General features: G+C 32.6%; 2 protein-coding genes across 2 annotated transcripts; both read left to right on the plus strand.

The window, feature by feature from the left end:
* Positions 1–1,567: 1,567 nt before the first annotated feature.
* Positions 1,568–3,669, plus strand: LOC128156497 (lachesin-like). Its single transcript, XM_052818668.1, has one exon. It carries the CDS (start codon positions 1,667–1,669, stop codon positions 2,759–2,761), a length of 1,095 nt encoding a protein of 364 aa, XP_052674628.1. The 5' UTR covers positions 1,568–1,666; the 3' UTR covers positions 2,762–3,669.
* A 5,698-nt stretch (positions 3,670–9,367) lies between these two features.
* LOC128157281 (arylsulfatase B-like) lies at positions 9,368–14,299 on the plus strand. Its single transcript, XM_052819757.1, has 8 exons — positions 9,368–9,729; positions 10,439–10,625; positions 11,277–11,446; positions 11,681–11,792; positions 12,153–12,248; positions 12,571–12,814; positions 13,077–13,231; positions 13,375–14,299. The coding sequence occupies exons 1-8, from the start codon at positions 9,472–9,474 to the stop codon at positions 13,644–13,646; spliced, it is 1,494 nt and encodes a 497-aa protein (XP_052675717.1). The 5' UTR covers positions 9,368–9,471; the 3' UTR covers positions 13,647–14,299.
* Positions 14,300–16,489: the final 2,190 nt, after the last annotated feature.

A 16,489-nucleotide genomic window follows, 5' to 3' on the forward strand; every position in this document is an offset into this window, starting at 1 on the left:
GGTGTATATTTCGCTTGAAACCAGCATCATTTTTACATGTTTTTACAATTATACCAATTACGTTTTTTTTTTATGAAAGAAAACATAAAATACACGAATAATTAATAAAAGTTTACAATTTTTAAGTTAAAATTAAATTAAATAACTTATGATGTGGTTTATCAAAAAACAAGGCGCAAACGATAATTAGAGCGAACGGAACGGACTCGAGCGAACAGGTAGATAGGCGAACGAACCCGATACCCTACAATTAGTGGTTTTAAAATGTTGTTTTTTAAAGTGTAGAAATTGGAAAATATATAAATATAAGTAATAAGGAATCATTCTTTAAGGTTAACTGGGTTTAACCACGACCCCGACCGAAATTATCACCTTTAATACTTAAAAAGTGATTCCTTATTCCTTATAAATAAATTGCAACAAATACTAAATATATATGCATGTCTTCCTTTGATACTGTAGTGAACTTATTTAAAGTACAGCAACTATGCCAAAGTATAATATTTTTTTTTATCGATGAGACACTAAACCCCTGAAACCCGCTTAACCTCTAAATAACTGTTATAATACTTTTAATTTGATTGCTGGTGCATGTATCGAGAAGATGGTGGTGTATAGGGGTGACATCATGAGAATGATGTGATAATATGTCGTGTGCACAAGAAAACAAGTAGTGCACCGAAGAAAAGTAGTGCACACGGGAAATAAGTAGAAGTGCACGAGATCATAAACTTTTAGCGCACACAAGGTTTTTATTTCTTCTAGAAGGGGACACTAACCCCCTAAATGTTACATGTGTCATACTTAAAATTTGATAAATGATGTGTTGAGATGATACCATGAGCATGCATGAGATAATGTGGTGTGCGTGAGATACTGTCTCAAAATATTAGCTATATCAAGTTTGGGCCGGACGGTAAGGAGACGTGGCAGAGCCGCAGAGGGCAAGCCGAGCCATCTTCATGTTTTCGACCCATGCAAACCTAACTATCGCTTACATTTCAAGACAGCTGTCATGTATTTCATTTTAATATATACGCCTAATACACCTTTATTATTCAGTAGACTAACTTTGTGCCTTAAAGGGGCATGGTCACGATTTGGGTCAAATTTTATTTTTCTATTTCTATTGTTTACAATGCTTCAGTAAAGCATTTCTAATAATCAAATAAAATTTGAGTTATAAACAAAATACAGGGCTCACGAGTCTTTGTCATGTAAACAAGGCTCGTGTCCTGTTTTTATTTACATAGGTTCAATATACCAGTATTAAATCTTTTCCAGCTTATTTGTTTTATCTTTTTATTTAGTTTAAGCATGGATAAACAGTTCCTATAACGTTGAACACATCAGTGTTTAACGTAAATTCTCGGTAAACATACATGTAGGATGTATATATAATCTGGAGTAGAGTCTCAAAAATATCATTTAAAATTGGCATGTCAAATGATCAATCTTTTAACAAACAAAAAAAATCGAATTTTTTTTATCAAAAGTGTAAAGGCAATCCAGATTTTAAAATGCGAATTAACCACGTTTGAACTAACAACTCATTTGAAATACCCTGGGCATGCGCATTTTGCGAGTCCGGAAGCAAAATTAGTCAGCGGACATATTTTGTGTTTTCAAACAATTTACGATGTATTGACTGTAAGAAACCTCAACCATGAAGGGGCTTATAGTTTTTATGTGTGTGATTCTACAAGTGTTTGGCAATGATCCAGATGTCAAAATCGACGAAACCAGTCCTCCTACAAAATTTTTACCGTTCGAGAAAATAATGACGGTGACCAAAAACAGCGACGCTTACCTAACTTGCAAAGTTGAAAACAAACCACCCGACAAAGATGTGGAATGGGTCGGTATACCTATGCAGCCCGGAGCTCCTTTGATTTCCATTTCCAATGGTCCGGATTCCAAAGACCCTTTCAAATATCAAATTGATGTTCCCTCCGCGCTTCAATGGAGATTGAAAATACAAAACGTACAACTAACAGATGAAATGAAATACTACTGTCGGGTGCCCATTGGTGTCCAGAAATATGCTAAAGATGTGCGTACCTTGAAAGTTGTTACAGCACCTCAAATAGCAGATCTTGAAACAGACAGTGATATGACTGTTAAAGTTGGTGATCCTGTATCATTGAAATGCAATGCCACTGGAAGACCCTTTCCAATTGTGAAATGGGAAAAACTTGCTGGAGGTTTGCTACCAACTGGAGGTAGAGAACATAGAGACTATGTTTTGGATCTTGGAAAAGCAAAACCAGAGTATCGTGGATCTTACAAGTGTACAGCACAGAATGAGAAAGGGAAAGCTTCACGTGTTGTTTCAGTAGTGGTGCAGTTTAAACCAATTGCCCGTGCTGTTCAAAATCCAGTACAACAGAAAGTTGGATATCGTAAAGACTTGATGTGTGAATTTGAAGGTTATCCAATCCCCTCTTCACAGCAGGTCGCATGGTCTAAAAATGGTCAACCTATCACGACTGGTGGGAACTACGAAACAACATACATTGAGGGAGCATCTGACAAAGTCCGAATAAAACTTACCATCAAAAGCGTTACCAATGCTGATTTTGGCTATTACCAGTGTATGGGATCCAATGCTGAAGGAAGTGGAAGCACCCAAATAGAACTTCAGTCCTCTAATGTCCCCACTCCTGACTCCACAGGCCAGATTAACGGTGCCGGAATGTTGACATTCAGTATGATCACAATCATGATGTTACTTTCTGTTTGCTTTCTGCATAAATTTTGAAACATTGGACAAATCTTGCAGCAGAACTTATTCTGATGCTTCAAATGACCAATAAAGCCAAACTATGCAATGTACACTTTTAGATCAACTTTTATAGACTGTACAAATTTTGACTGTTATATTTCATAATTTTTCATGTTTTGGCAATTTAGCTACCTAAATTGGTTGTAAAGACATGTATTTTAATACATACTTTAGCATCATTTTTTTGTGTGGTAGTGAACATATTTTTATTCATTGTGCCATTAATTTTTTTTATCAAAATTGAGGTATGTTAATCTTTTTGTATTTTGTACATTTTCATCATAAAGAACTCAAAGAAAGGCTTAATTTGTGAACATATGATATATATAATGGCATTGGGAAAAAAACTAAGATCATCAAATGTATCACAAACTTATTTATTCAGTTTGACTCAACGTTTGTTAAGGAAGACTTCCTAGCCCTCAGTTATAACAGATTTTATTCTATAGGAAAATATGAAATCATTGATTTATAGCTTTATACAAGAACAGAAGAAAAAAGAGTATATTTTTCATGTACTTTCAATCTTTCCATATAATTTCATATTTCACGAAGTTGTGATTACTTTTATATTTCACGAAGTTGTGATTTTACTGAGTGCTTTGTAGCAATGCATTCCATTTTTTGCATAAAGGTTTGTGAGAGTATTGGTATACAAGAAGCATATCATTTTATGTACATTCCCATTCATATGGACCACTTTGTGTAATGTGTGCGAGAATATTTTTATACAAGATGCATATCATTCATATCAGTGATATAGTATACTGAGTTTTCTAAATCTATTTTGTATATTCATGTATATGGTACTCCTATTTACATTCTGATGATTTTTATACAATATTTAAGACATTAAATAAATTTAAAGATAAATAACAGGAAAATTGTTTGTGTTTTGTTTTGAATAGGAGTGCATGGCTTCATGTACATTTCATTTCTTTAACTTTTTTTTTTTTTCTATAAGATATAAAGGTAAAGCAATCATTTATGGATCTTAATAGTGTAAAAGTTATTTACATGTGGGGGGAATTTACACAACATGTAGTTACGCAGTAAGCTTTAAACCATGTAAAATAATACCGCATGAATGGTAGAAAAGTCGCAACTTACGTGTGGTTAAAAATGTATCTGCGTATTTAATACCTATGCGTAGTGTTCTACTATATAAAACGCATAGTTAACCAACAACGTAAATAATCACTTTTACAGTAAAGAGGAAATGCCGTTTTTGACAGATAATGCTTTACAACACTATTGAACAGAATAAAATGCCCCATTCGTAAACGACTGAAAACGTATTTTAAGAAAATTTACCCTTTAAAGCTTGTTGAATACATATATTAAATTTTCAAATGAATAATATTGTACAATGATACACTTGATCCCAACCAAAATTTTATCAAATTCTTAAGGCTCTGTCGGTCTTGAAAAACAACTAGGCCTATTTCGCGTGATTATAAAAATTATTGATTAGGCTTTGATTGTCTTATGTTTAAAAATTTATATTAATGAGAAAATTAATGAAAATGTTAGTGTTTTTTTTTTAAAAACTATTTTTAAGGTATCGCATAGCTAGTGCAATTATGACGTCATTTTTGGCATATCAAATATCTTCAATCAAATGTCAACAATTCACAATGGTAAATTTAAGAATGTGTTCAAACGTACGTAACTAAATACACCTTGTTCAATTTATGCAACAATAATTGCGTGAAATCAGCTATAAATGCTTTTTCACGGGTGCATTGAAATAACGATATTTCTGACATGCGGACCCATTCGATGATTTACGGTGGTCAGTCATTTTAAGAGGTCAAGATAAAACATTTCGCATGCAATTTATTTTTATTAGATTAATACATTATTTTTCAGTCCGCAATAGCGTTTATGCAGTCAAATCGCTCATGCCGTAATTTTTGCCTTATACCGGCAGTGTTACATATATATGCGGTATGTCGGTATTTAGAATATGCCACATTTATTAAAAATGTAATAAATAAATAATATAGTCATTAATATATTCATTATTGAAATGATATATTTGAAATATGTAAGGACATAAATCAAACGGTATCCACACATTCTGAAACGGTCATTGTGATTGTTGTTAGAAGGACCCATTTTTTATTCGGGCGATCATTTCATTTCAATGAAATTAAATACCATTTAAATTGTATACACCAATTTTACTTATTATAACTTGGCCTAGATACAAGTTGAGTTTAAACTAAAATATTTATATCTACCAAAGCATAATTTCCTCTATTTCTTACGGAAACTTATACAAAGTTAATTCATAGCTCTATCGAAACAGCCAGACTGAAATCTACACGCCCTATTTATCGATTAGTCGAAATCTACAGCGGCTGAGAGTGACAGGACTGAAATTGACACGCCCTGTTTATCGATTGGACTGAACATACAGCGACCTTAGTAAAATCCCGGACTGCACGAAATAATCATGACGATGCCAGACTCAAAGTCTCACAGGAGAGGATTTGGCTGTTTCTTTTAGCTAACGTACATTAACGTACATTTGTACATTAACAGTAATTTAGTGAATTTTACTAACTTTCTCATAATCAGTTTATTAATTAGTTAAATAAAGATGTTAACGCGGGTTATGTATTTTTCCTGCAATGTCGCTACATTCATATCCCGGATGAAACACCAAAAAAAAGCATTTTATTGTTTAATTGTTTTAAAATGTGTCTCCATTCCGCGGGGTGAGGACTAATCGCCGGAATGGCGACGGAATAGACGTAGTGACATGTATAAAAAGGTCGATAACTTGTGTTAGGTATAAGCTATCACCATTCAGTTTTCAGTTTTTTAATCTGTGGATATAGGGCTATCGAAATCTGTAAAAACTTATTTGATAGGTACATGTTTGATACATAAAACCTTGACCGGAATGAGCTATGATCGCAAAAATTAGCTGCCGGAGTGACGAAGTCGACTTCATAAAACACCTAATATCTCAAAACGTTTTTAATATTTTTTCATTCGGAAACGATTTTTTTAATCACAACGACCAGGCCTATAAAATGTAAAAAAATTAAATCGATATCTTTTGATTAAGTATGCAAAACCTTGACCGGAATGGAAATTTGTCGTTAAAAAAGAATGCTGTAATCGTGCAGTCATCTCTAAATAATCACCAGTATCATAAAAACCATTGATTATATTTCCATTCGGTCAAGATTTTTTTCATCCATAGGTATACACCTTTCAGACAATATATAGTTTTATATATCAAACTGGATTTAAATGCTCAAAACCTTGACCGGAATGAAAATTTTACACTCAAAATTTACAAATCTTATTAGATGCACTCAGGTAAAGAAGCCGTACTACAAAAAGGTGTGAACAACACAAGTAATAAAAACATAGGGAGTTTATTAAAACAACGAATTTCAATAGAACAACGCAAATTTAATCACGACAATGGTCAATACATAGCCAATCTGTACATCATTATTTACATCTGCACATTTTGAATGTTTCCAAACATTACAAAGCTTTTTCCCTAATTTAAAATCACAGCCTACCATTTCATCCACCCAAATCTGGAAATCTACAAGAACAACAGCAATTAATTGTTAAAATCTTATGTTTTAAAACTGTAATGTCAGGAGTTTGTGATGAATTTGGCGGAAATTGCATAAATAATCCATTTTCTAAACATTCTACAAGATGGCTCCTTATACTTTCTGATTTAAAAGAGGTTTTAGTTTGAAATGAATTATCAGGGTTAAAACAAAATTCTACAAGGTTAGCAATTGCAAATAATCCACAATCATAGCCATTTTCTTGTTGTTGAGAATCTAAAATCTTAATAGGAATAGAAGTCTTATTACGCCCATAAATAAGAGAGAGTTGAATTTCAAGAGATGGAGTGTTTACTGTTTGGTTCTTGCTCTTGCTAAGACTATCTAAAATACAAATTTCGTTATTATTATTTTGAAAAGATGTTACCCAATGACTTCTACCCGTATGATGTATCTGAACTGAGGTGGTTGAGTATGTTCAAATTTTTTATCGCATTTCCATGATTTAGTTTGTTCGTCAAAAATTTTTTAACGGGAATGTCGTCGCAAACATCATCTTGTTCTAACGCGGCGGGCGGCGTCGGAATCCGGAGCTGATATAACTTCCTTGTCGCAATCATTCGGTCGCGGTTTTTTCCTACCGGATTTTTTATCGTTACGTTTCAAACTATTCTTAGACAATAAAACTAAATTATAAAGGACTATGTGCGGTATGGTCAAATATCTGCCCCCGATTTTAACCAATTTTTAAATAGTATCGTATTAAAATAAAATCTTCACAAATTATTGTATAGAGGATGCCTATAACTATAATAATGATTTTAGTCATCATTGCTCTTTCGCTGTGTATCTATGACGTCACCTAAATGGCCCAATTCCCACAAATTTGCAAAACAAATGAAAATATTCTCATTTTTGCTCTATATTTTGCATTCGGAAGTATAGAGCGCAGGTCTGCTCAAGTGCGATTTTAACATATGTTTTTCCTCAGATGGTTATACACATTATACTAAAATATGGTACTTGAGCAAGCCTGCGCTCGATGTTTCCCAGTCGAAAAACCATCGGAAAACACCCATATTTTGCTACAAAACATCAATTTATCAAAATAATGCAATATTCATGACGTCATTTCTACATTGTGACGTCACTGTGGTGATAACCTTTTACACCTTTATTTCCAATATGATTTTAACTATCTTTCACCTTATTTTAAAAGCTCTTTCTAAAACTTTGATTTTTGGGGGCAAAAATTGCATAAAACCGCACTTAGTCCTTTCGTCTTTTGTCAACTGCTTTGCACTTTTAACACTAGTTAAAATGTTTTTCACTTGTTTGACGTCGCGAGCGTTCATCACCCCGATGTATTCGGATGTATTCACCACTTGGAACTCTTTTAGCGGCATTTAATTTATCGAATATCTGTGATGGCGACATACCGATTTCGGAATCCTTTTTAATTATCCTTCAATTTTATATATCACAGCTTCCATGGACAAGCTGCTTCTATGTATTTAGCTCTTGTACATTCTTACTCACTTTGATGTAAACAATTAAAATCATCATCCGATCCTAATTATCACGGCTTACACGGACAAGCAGTTTTTACATATAATTATATAAATAGTTTTGATACATCCTAAATCACTTTAATGTAAACAATTAAATCATCATCACGGCTTCCATGGACAAGCAGCTTTTAATTCAATTTTAGCTTTGGTACTGTTCTACTTACTGTGATAAAAGCATCGTTGATATTTATTTTTAATAAATTATATAATAACTTTTTAAAAGAATAAAGAACCAATAACAATTTCTTTATCTTAATTTCGCGTATAGATTGTTTCTTTTTAAAATGATGTTTACAAAAGCAGATGTAAGATTATCTACGTATACGAGTTCATGTAGTACATATATGTTTTTATTACATGTGTTGTTCACACCTTCCTGTAGTACGGCTTCTTTACCTGAGCGATACCTGAGCGCATTAATAAAATTTGTAAATTTTGAGTGTAAAATTTTCATTCCGGTCAAGGTTTTGAGCATTTAAATCTAGTTTGATATATAAAACTATATATTATCTGAAAGGTGTATACCCATGGATGAAAAAAACCGTGACCGAATGAAAATATAATCAATGGTTTTTATGATACTGGTGATTATTTAGAGATGACTGCACGATTACAGCATTCTTTTTTAACGACAAATTTCCATTCCGGTCAAGGTTTTGCATACTAAATCAAAAGATATCGATTTAATTTTTTTACATTTTATAGGCCTGGTCGTTGTGATTAAAAAAAATCGTTTCCGAATGAAAAAATATTAAAAACTTTTTGAGATATTAGGTGTTTTATGAAGTCGACTTCGTCATTCCGGCAGCTGATTTTTGCGACCATAGCTCATTCCGGTCAAGGTTTTATGTATCAAACATGTACCTATCAAATAAGTTTTTACATATTTCGATAGCCCTCTATCCACAGATCAAAAAACTGAAAACTGAATGGTGATAGCTTATACCTAACACAAGTTATCGACCTTCTTATACATGTCACTACGTCTATTCCGTCGCCATTCCGGCGAATAGACCTGCCCATTCCCCGGCGTATCATAACCTAGATCATGTGGGTGATCATGACGGAGTTACGTTCATAAGTTATGATGGCAAGTGTGATAAATAACGTTTCAGGTTATATGTAGTGATTGCAAAAGATAAAAACCGCAAAAAATAATTTACAGAGAAACGCGCAATGTTTTCTGCTTATGGTGACGGAGTTTGGGTACTCGGGGGTAAAAGTGAGCTATTTCATTTATTTGGCTAGTAAGCATGTTTTATATCAATAAGTACAATAAGGTGTCAAAGTACTCCATTAGAATAACAGAGGGATTAACTATTTTATCATGTACTTAACGAAAAGAATAAAAAAAACAAAATTTATTATTTTTGTAACGCAAGTATTCCGGAAATATTACGTTTTAAAACTAGTATTTTTGTTGGGGTCATGCAAACGTTTTCATTTGCTGAAATAAAAAGTAGACAGATCATGTGATAGGCCTGTAGGATTTTTTTTTTTTTTGCCATTTAGGTATTAAAAATAATGTTGACATTTGTTCATTTGTTTCAGAGATAACGTTAAAATGCCATTAGACACAAGGCTGACGTTTTTGATAGTTTTGTTCTTCAATACGTTCCCCGTGCAAGGAAAAAGCAGCCAACCACATATTTTGTTCGTCCTAGCAGACGATTTTGGTTATAACGACATTGGGTATCATGGTTCTGAGATAAAAACACCGAATTTGGATAAGCTTGCTGGAGATGGTATTATATTGGAGAATTACTACGTGCAGCCGATCTGTACACCAACAAGGAGTCAACTTCTCTCTGGCAGATATCAGGTAATTATGAACACAAATCTCAGAAATCATTAATTTTTTTTCATTGGTTTACTTTCTTTCAAGGTGGGGGGGGGGGGGGGGTGACAATAAAATAAAGACATATTTAGGCACTGCAGAAGTCAACTGCTGGTAGAACTCCTTTACTTATAAAGTGTGTTATTGCTTTTTCTCTTCATTTCATGTGCTTAATTATTATAGCTCACTTGGTGTATGAATACAAATCAAGATTGTTTAAAACAAAAACAATTGTAAAGGATATTTCATTGTCACATTTTTAGGAAACCTTTCTTAAATCAGCACAAACTCATTCATTTAGTAATTAGGACAGTTTCATAATTATTTGATAGTATATTTTAGTATCTGCATGCATGACACTGTCCATCTGAATAAACATACATGTATATTACTGGTAACCTTTTCAATGGACCTAGCCTCTTCATCCTCATTAAATCATAAGACCTCAAGGATCAACAATCTGGGTTTTTCTAATCCCTTGCAGGACATTAAACTATACCAACTGAGCTATGTTTGAACTTTGAATGACCTGACGCATCTCAAGTACCAGTGTTTACAGGAGTAAAAAATTAAACAGCCAAAACTGTCATTCTGGAATTTCCTATTTACTGGTACTTGATGAATATTCATGTTACATTATTTAAATTTTAAAACCAAGTGTGCATTAATATTCAATATATTTTGTCGAGTTTAGATACACACAGGTCTTCAGCATGGTATCATTTGGCCCTCACAACCAAATGGATTGCCTCTGGACAGCCCAATACTGCCACAGAAACTGAAGGAAGTGGGATACTCAACACATGCTGTAGGGAAATGGCATGTTGGTTTTTACAAGAAAGAATATCTACCAACCAGCAGAGGATTTGACTCTTACTTTGGTAAATATCTGTAGTAGAAAAGGATAAATAAGCATATAAATACATTTAAAACATGGCTGGACCAGAAATCGAACTAGGACCCCTGCACCTCTAATCAGGAGCTCTGCTACTGAGTTACACATACATGTATCCACGGTCTTTATAGCACTATACATTCCTCCCTCCTTATATTGTCTTCAACCCAGAAGTTCACCCTGTCAGCACTTATTATATGAAACATTGCCTGAACAAGAAAGGCCACAGCACCATCTGTACCAGTTATATTGAAATACCTGGTATACATTTATATATGTACCATATTGTTACAATTTATCAAACTATAGAAGCAGCGTACATCGCAGGCTGTCCTTAGTAAATGACAAAATCCTACTCTCAGGTGAGGCTGCAAGGCCCGCTGATCAGGTAAGCAGCGGACATTGCAAGCCACCCTGAGTAAATGACAAAATCCCACTCTTGGATTTGTGTAAACATACTTTAAACTTTTTGATGGAAAATGTTAACGTTTCAAAGCATTTCAATATTCATTTTGATTTGTCAGAGTTTTTGAATGCTGCCACTGTACCAGTATATACATATACTTTTGCAAAAGGTTTATTAATCTCATATGTTCATGCATACAAGAAAAATTGTTAATCACAAGATGCATTTCAGGATATTTGACGGGCAGTGAGGATTACTATACTCACCATCGCTGTTATGGTAAAATGTGTGGAATGGACCTACGAGAAAACGCTATTCCAGCTAACTACTCTGGGATATACTCCACATATCTTTTTGCCCAGAAAGCAGCTGACATTGTCCAAAAACACGATTCAGATCAGGTACGTTATATGAAAGTGTCAAAAAGATATTTAAGTGGAATTATTATGCGGTTTACAAATAGGAAGGTAAGGATTTATAAATTTGAGCAATTTTTTTTATCAGTTTAGTTTAGACCTATAAAAACTTGCATTACTTGGGTTTGAGTTTTTTCTTTTATTGAAATGAATTGCATTACAGTGACCATGAGATATTAATTAAAATAAGTAAATCTAATGTAACTTTCTTGCTTACAGCCTCTGTTTTTGTATCTGCCATTCCAATCAGTCCATTCCCCATTGCAAGTACCAGAGAAGTACATACAGCCGTACTTGCACATTAAAGATGAAAAAAGGAGGAAGTATGCTGGTACATGTACATATTTTTGTTAGCATCAGAATTTTAAAACAGCAAATAATGAGCTTCAGAAAAAGAAATAAATGAGCTTCACTTCAGCCAATACAAAAGAATCATTGTAATTCCAGTTATTAAAAAAAGACCCACCAAGTTTATACCCTCCACCCAAATATTGACAATACCAGGTATCTGCCCAATGGAATTCTGCCAGAATATTTTAGTGGCCCTTATCAGCTTTGGAACGCTTTTTCCTTTTTTCACAGCTCTATTTATGTGAGCAAAATTTTGAGGGTTATCTAATATATCAAGTTATCATCTTATCTCTGTTTGAAATTGATTACCAATACAAGAGTTTATAATTTTAATTATAAGGAATGGTTGCTGCCATGGATGAAGCCATTGGGAATCTAACAGAGGTTTTCAAACAGAAAGGAATTTGGAATAATACTCTGATGGTTTTTTCAACTGGTTGTTAAATACATTTTCTAATTTCTTTTTAAGTCTCATAATACTAAAATATACTAGGGTTTGAAATACCACAGTAATGAAAGCACTGATAAAGTTGAATTTTCACATTGTCTTAATGTTTAATACCTGGTAATGAGAAAAAAATGAAATTTAAGAAATTGAATTTTTTGAAAATTGTCCTATTTCACATGGTCAAGAATAAATTTCAAGTGTCAGATCATTGTAAAACTTAACTTTATGAATGATTAAAATTTTGACAGAAGTTAATGATTGTTGGGACTAGAGAATATAAATCTAAGCAAAATTTTGAATTTATATTTAGATAACGGTGGTCAAATCCTAGAGGGCGGAAACAACTATCCACTGAGGGGATGGAAAGCATCTCTGTGGGAGGGAGGAATGCATGGGGTGGGGTTTGTTCATGGCCAGATGTTAAAGAAAAAGGGGATAGTTTCTAAAGCATTGATGCATGTCACAGACTGGTTCCCTACCCTCGTCTCACTGGCTGGTGGTAATTTGAATGGAACGAAACCTCTGGATGGTGTTGATCAGTGGAAAACAATAAGGTTAATAATGCTTTCATCTTAAAGCTAACCTAAAATTGAGATTGTACAACTATACTACATGTAGTAAAGCAACTTTCTTAACCCTACTCCTATAATTATGTGTCATCGTTTGTCAGAAAAATGAAGATTATTTTGATGCATTCATGATTTGCAATTGAAAAAAAAAATATTTGCTCAATTTTGATTTCAAGAGAATAACGGGTGCATATTTTATGAAACTTGTAATAGGGTTTTCTGTAATTGAATCATAAATTGTTTGTAGTGAAGGGTCAGCTGTTAACCAAAGGAGTTCGATCCTACACAACATCGACCCGTTGTTTCAACCAGTGGGACATAGACTCCCAAAGAGCCCGTTCGACAATAGAATTCGAGCTGCTGTACGCTTTGGAGACTGGAAACTTATAACTGGCAGTCCAGGTAAAAGCACCTGTCATATTTCTTCAACAGATCTCTCTGATTTTATTACACAATAATAGCTTTAATTGTTGACAAAAGCTATGTTTTGACATATGCATAGATAAGAACTACTCTTTATTGTTAGTATTGTATATTTCCTTTAGGAAATGGTAGCTGGGTTCCACCACCTCACATGAAGTCGCTGCATCAGATGGAAGATAACAGTGAACCTCCAGAAAAGAACATCTGGTTGTTTAACATTACTGCTGATCCCTATGAACACAAAGATGTGGCTCATATCAACCCTAAGGTTGTCATGCAAATGTTGGATCTTCTAGCTCAGTATAACCAAACAGCGGCACCCTGCAGATATCCGAAAATGGATGAAAAGGCAAATCCAAAGTATCTGGGTGGATACTGGGGACCATGGCTTTGATTGGTACATTTGTATTACATTCCCTTACACATTCATTACATAAAGACAGTGTAAGCTGTGGGTGTCTCTGGTTCTTATTATAGGATATATGTAACATTTTCAATAAGTTAATTATGGTACCTTTATTTGCAATGTACAAGGAACTTTTGTGATATGAATGTTTGAGTTAAAGTGCTTGTGCTAGAATTTTTGTTTAAAATATCCGATCTAGTAATGTTATAGGTTGCCTTTGTGACTTCAGTGTGTCACTGGAAACCAATTTTTATTCACATGCAAGAAGACTATGTGAGGTGGACAAGATTGAACCTCTTTTTCACAAATAGTTCTCAGGATTTACTCATCCTTCAATGCTTTCTTGTACCAGTTTAAGATTATTTGTCTAAAAATAGGTCCCCACCAATAGAGGTTGGTTCACAGTTTATACTTGTATTGTTTTCTGTTCCTATTTAAGGTGGCTCGACACACCAATGCATTATTTGATGGATCGATGAAGAATTCTCTTTGAGAAATGATTATTCAAAAATGACACCTATATCGGCCTCTGATTATTTTATATGAATGTTTTTGTATTGTTTTATAGAAACCGGAAACATCGTTTTAACTGCGAACAAGATATATTAGAGCTAAAAATTTGTTATCAATTAATGCACAATACAATTATCTATAAATACATATCAAAAAAGGCCAGATAAACTTTGAAATATTTTTGTAAAAAAAATATTTATGAAAATGAAAAAAAAGGATTGTAGATATTTTTTAAATCTATGGATAAAAACTGCAGATAAACTGTTACTCGCATTTAACAATTGCTGTACAATCATATTTCAACAAGAAATTGAAACCAAATAGTGAAATTAAAGTATGAATGAAAAATTTTAAAATCGAACCGATCCCGATTGTAATTAAACTGATCCTGAACGAAATCACATGAAGTTAGAATGAATCAGAATTTTGCAAAAATTTCAGGTTGTTTAGCTGTAAAATGGTTTCGTCATTTACTAACTTTATAATTTATATCAATTACTTAGAGAAAAACTGCAGTTTATTTGTAAAATTTCAATTTTAAAATAATTCTGATCGGGATCAGTTTTTTTTCAATCGGGATCGGTTAAAATTTGATAAATAGCAATTTTTCCAAAATTTCGCATTTTCATTTCAATTTCTTTGTAAAATATCATAAAAATAGCAATTTTAAAATAATTCTGATCGGGATCAGTTTTTTTCAATCGGGATCGGTTAAAATTTGATAAATAGCAATTTTTCCAAAATTTCGCATTTTCATTTCAATTTCTTTGTAAAATATTGTTTAGTAAATAGTTTATGTGACTATATGTTATTTTTAAAATTTTATCCATAGATTAAAAAGATGTTAAAGAATCACAATTTTGATTTTCAGAAATATTTTTTTAATTAAAAAATTAAACACTTGACCAAACGATCTTTGGCATGAATTTATTTATAATTATATTACACATTAATTGACAACAAGTTTTAAGCTCTAATATATTCTGTTTGTCTGCAAAACAGTTTTTCCTATTTCACTGAAAAAATACAAAAAAATTCGTATAAAATAACTGAAAGCCGATATTGATCTCTGTTTTGTGGAATCATGTTTCAAAAAAGATTCTCTATCGATCCATAAAATAAAATTTTGGTGTGTCGAGGACCTTAAAATGCAGTTGACTTTGGTTGAATGGTTTTGTTAATTTTCTTGTGAAATTTTATATACATGTATGAATTTTGATATAACACACTAAGATATATCATAAATTTTACTATTGAAATTATGCGCAACTGCATCATTTTCTTTAATGGTATATGGTGATTTAAATTTTACTGTTTAAAGGATGGGATTTTTGAATTAAATATAAAGAAGTCTTTTTTTTTTTGTAGAAAGATTATTTGAAAATGCTTCCTTTATGTGTTTTTGTTGTTATATTGTTTACAGTGAATAATGCAATACAAGAATCTCTTTTCAGTGCCTATGAATCATACATCCTTGTGTAGTTTGATTTTTTGGGTCCATACCCAGTTGATGTGTTTATTCAGGACTTTGTGTTCATTGGAATGGTAGTCATCTATGCTCCCTAAGAATATTATAACATTTCTCTTTTGTCATCTTGGGAACAATCTCTGGCGCTGTACTATTTTATACAAAAAATTATGAAAAGATCCTTAAAGATGTTTTGACTTAGTTATTTTGACTTGACTGGAATCTTTATAAAAATTTTTTATGTTTTACATTTTTATATATTTTTTGCTCTAATATTCTATTTTGTAAAAGACATATTGGGAAAAAAAATAAACAATATTTTCTTTACTGTTATTTTTTACTTCTGTTCCTTTTTAGTTCACAATTACCGTACAATGTATACATTATTGAGATGGTGAATGTCTCAAGCAGCCTGTTTCTCATTTTTTAGCTCACCTGGCACACAATAAATGGGCATTGCTAACTAATTGAATTTTAATCTACTTCAACAGATATTTAATGTTTTACAAAATTTTATAATTATAAAATTTGATAAACAATAAAAATGCACACAATTTTGACCTATCTTACGTTGCAAACTTTGATAAAAATTTAGTATTCACGATATGCAATTGTAGTATTATAATTCCATGTGAGTTATTTCTCTTTGCCTTAATATTGACCATAATTTTTTCTAAATAACCATTATATATTTTTATGATTTTTATTATTTTTCTCCCCACTATTAAGCTGCTTTTTTTAGTTTGTGCGTCGTGTCTTGTGCTCATCTGTATGTAAAATTAATTAATTTTATGGGTTTATGTAAAGGAATCCAGCGCCATGAATATAATTCTTCCTTTACTTTTTGGGA

The sequence above is a fragment of the Crassostrea angulata genome, chromosome 7 (assembly GCF_025612915.1).
Source record: "Crassostrea angulata isolate pt1a10 chromosome 7, ASM2561291v2, whole genome shotgun sequence".
Lineage (NCBI taxonomy): Eukaryota > Metazoa > Mollusca > Bivalvia > Ostreida > Ostreidae > Magallana > Magallana angulata.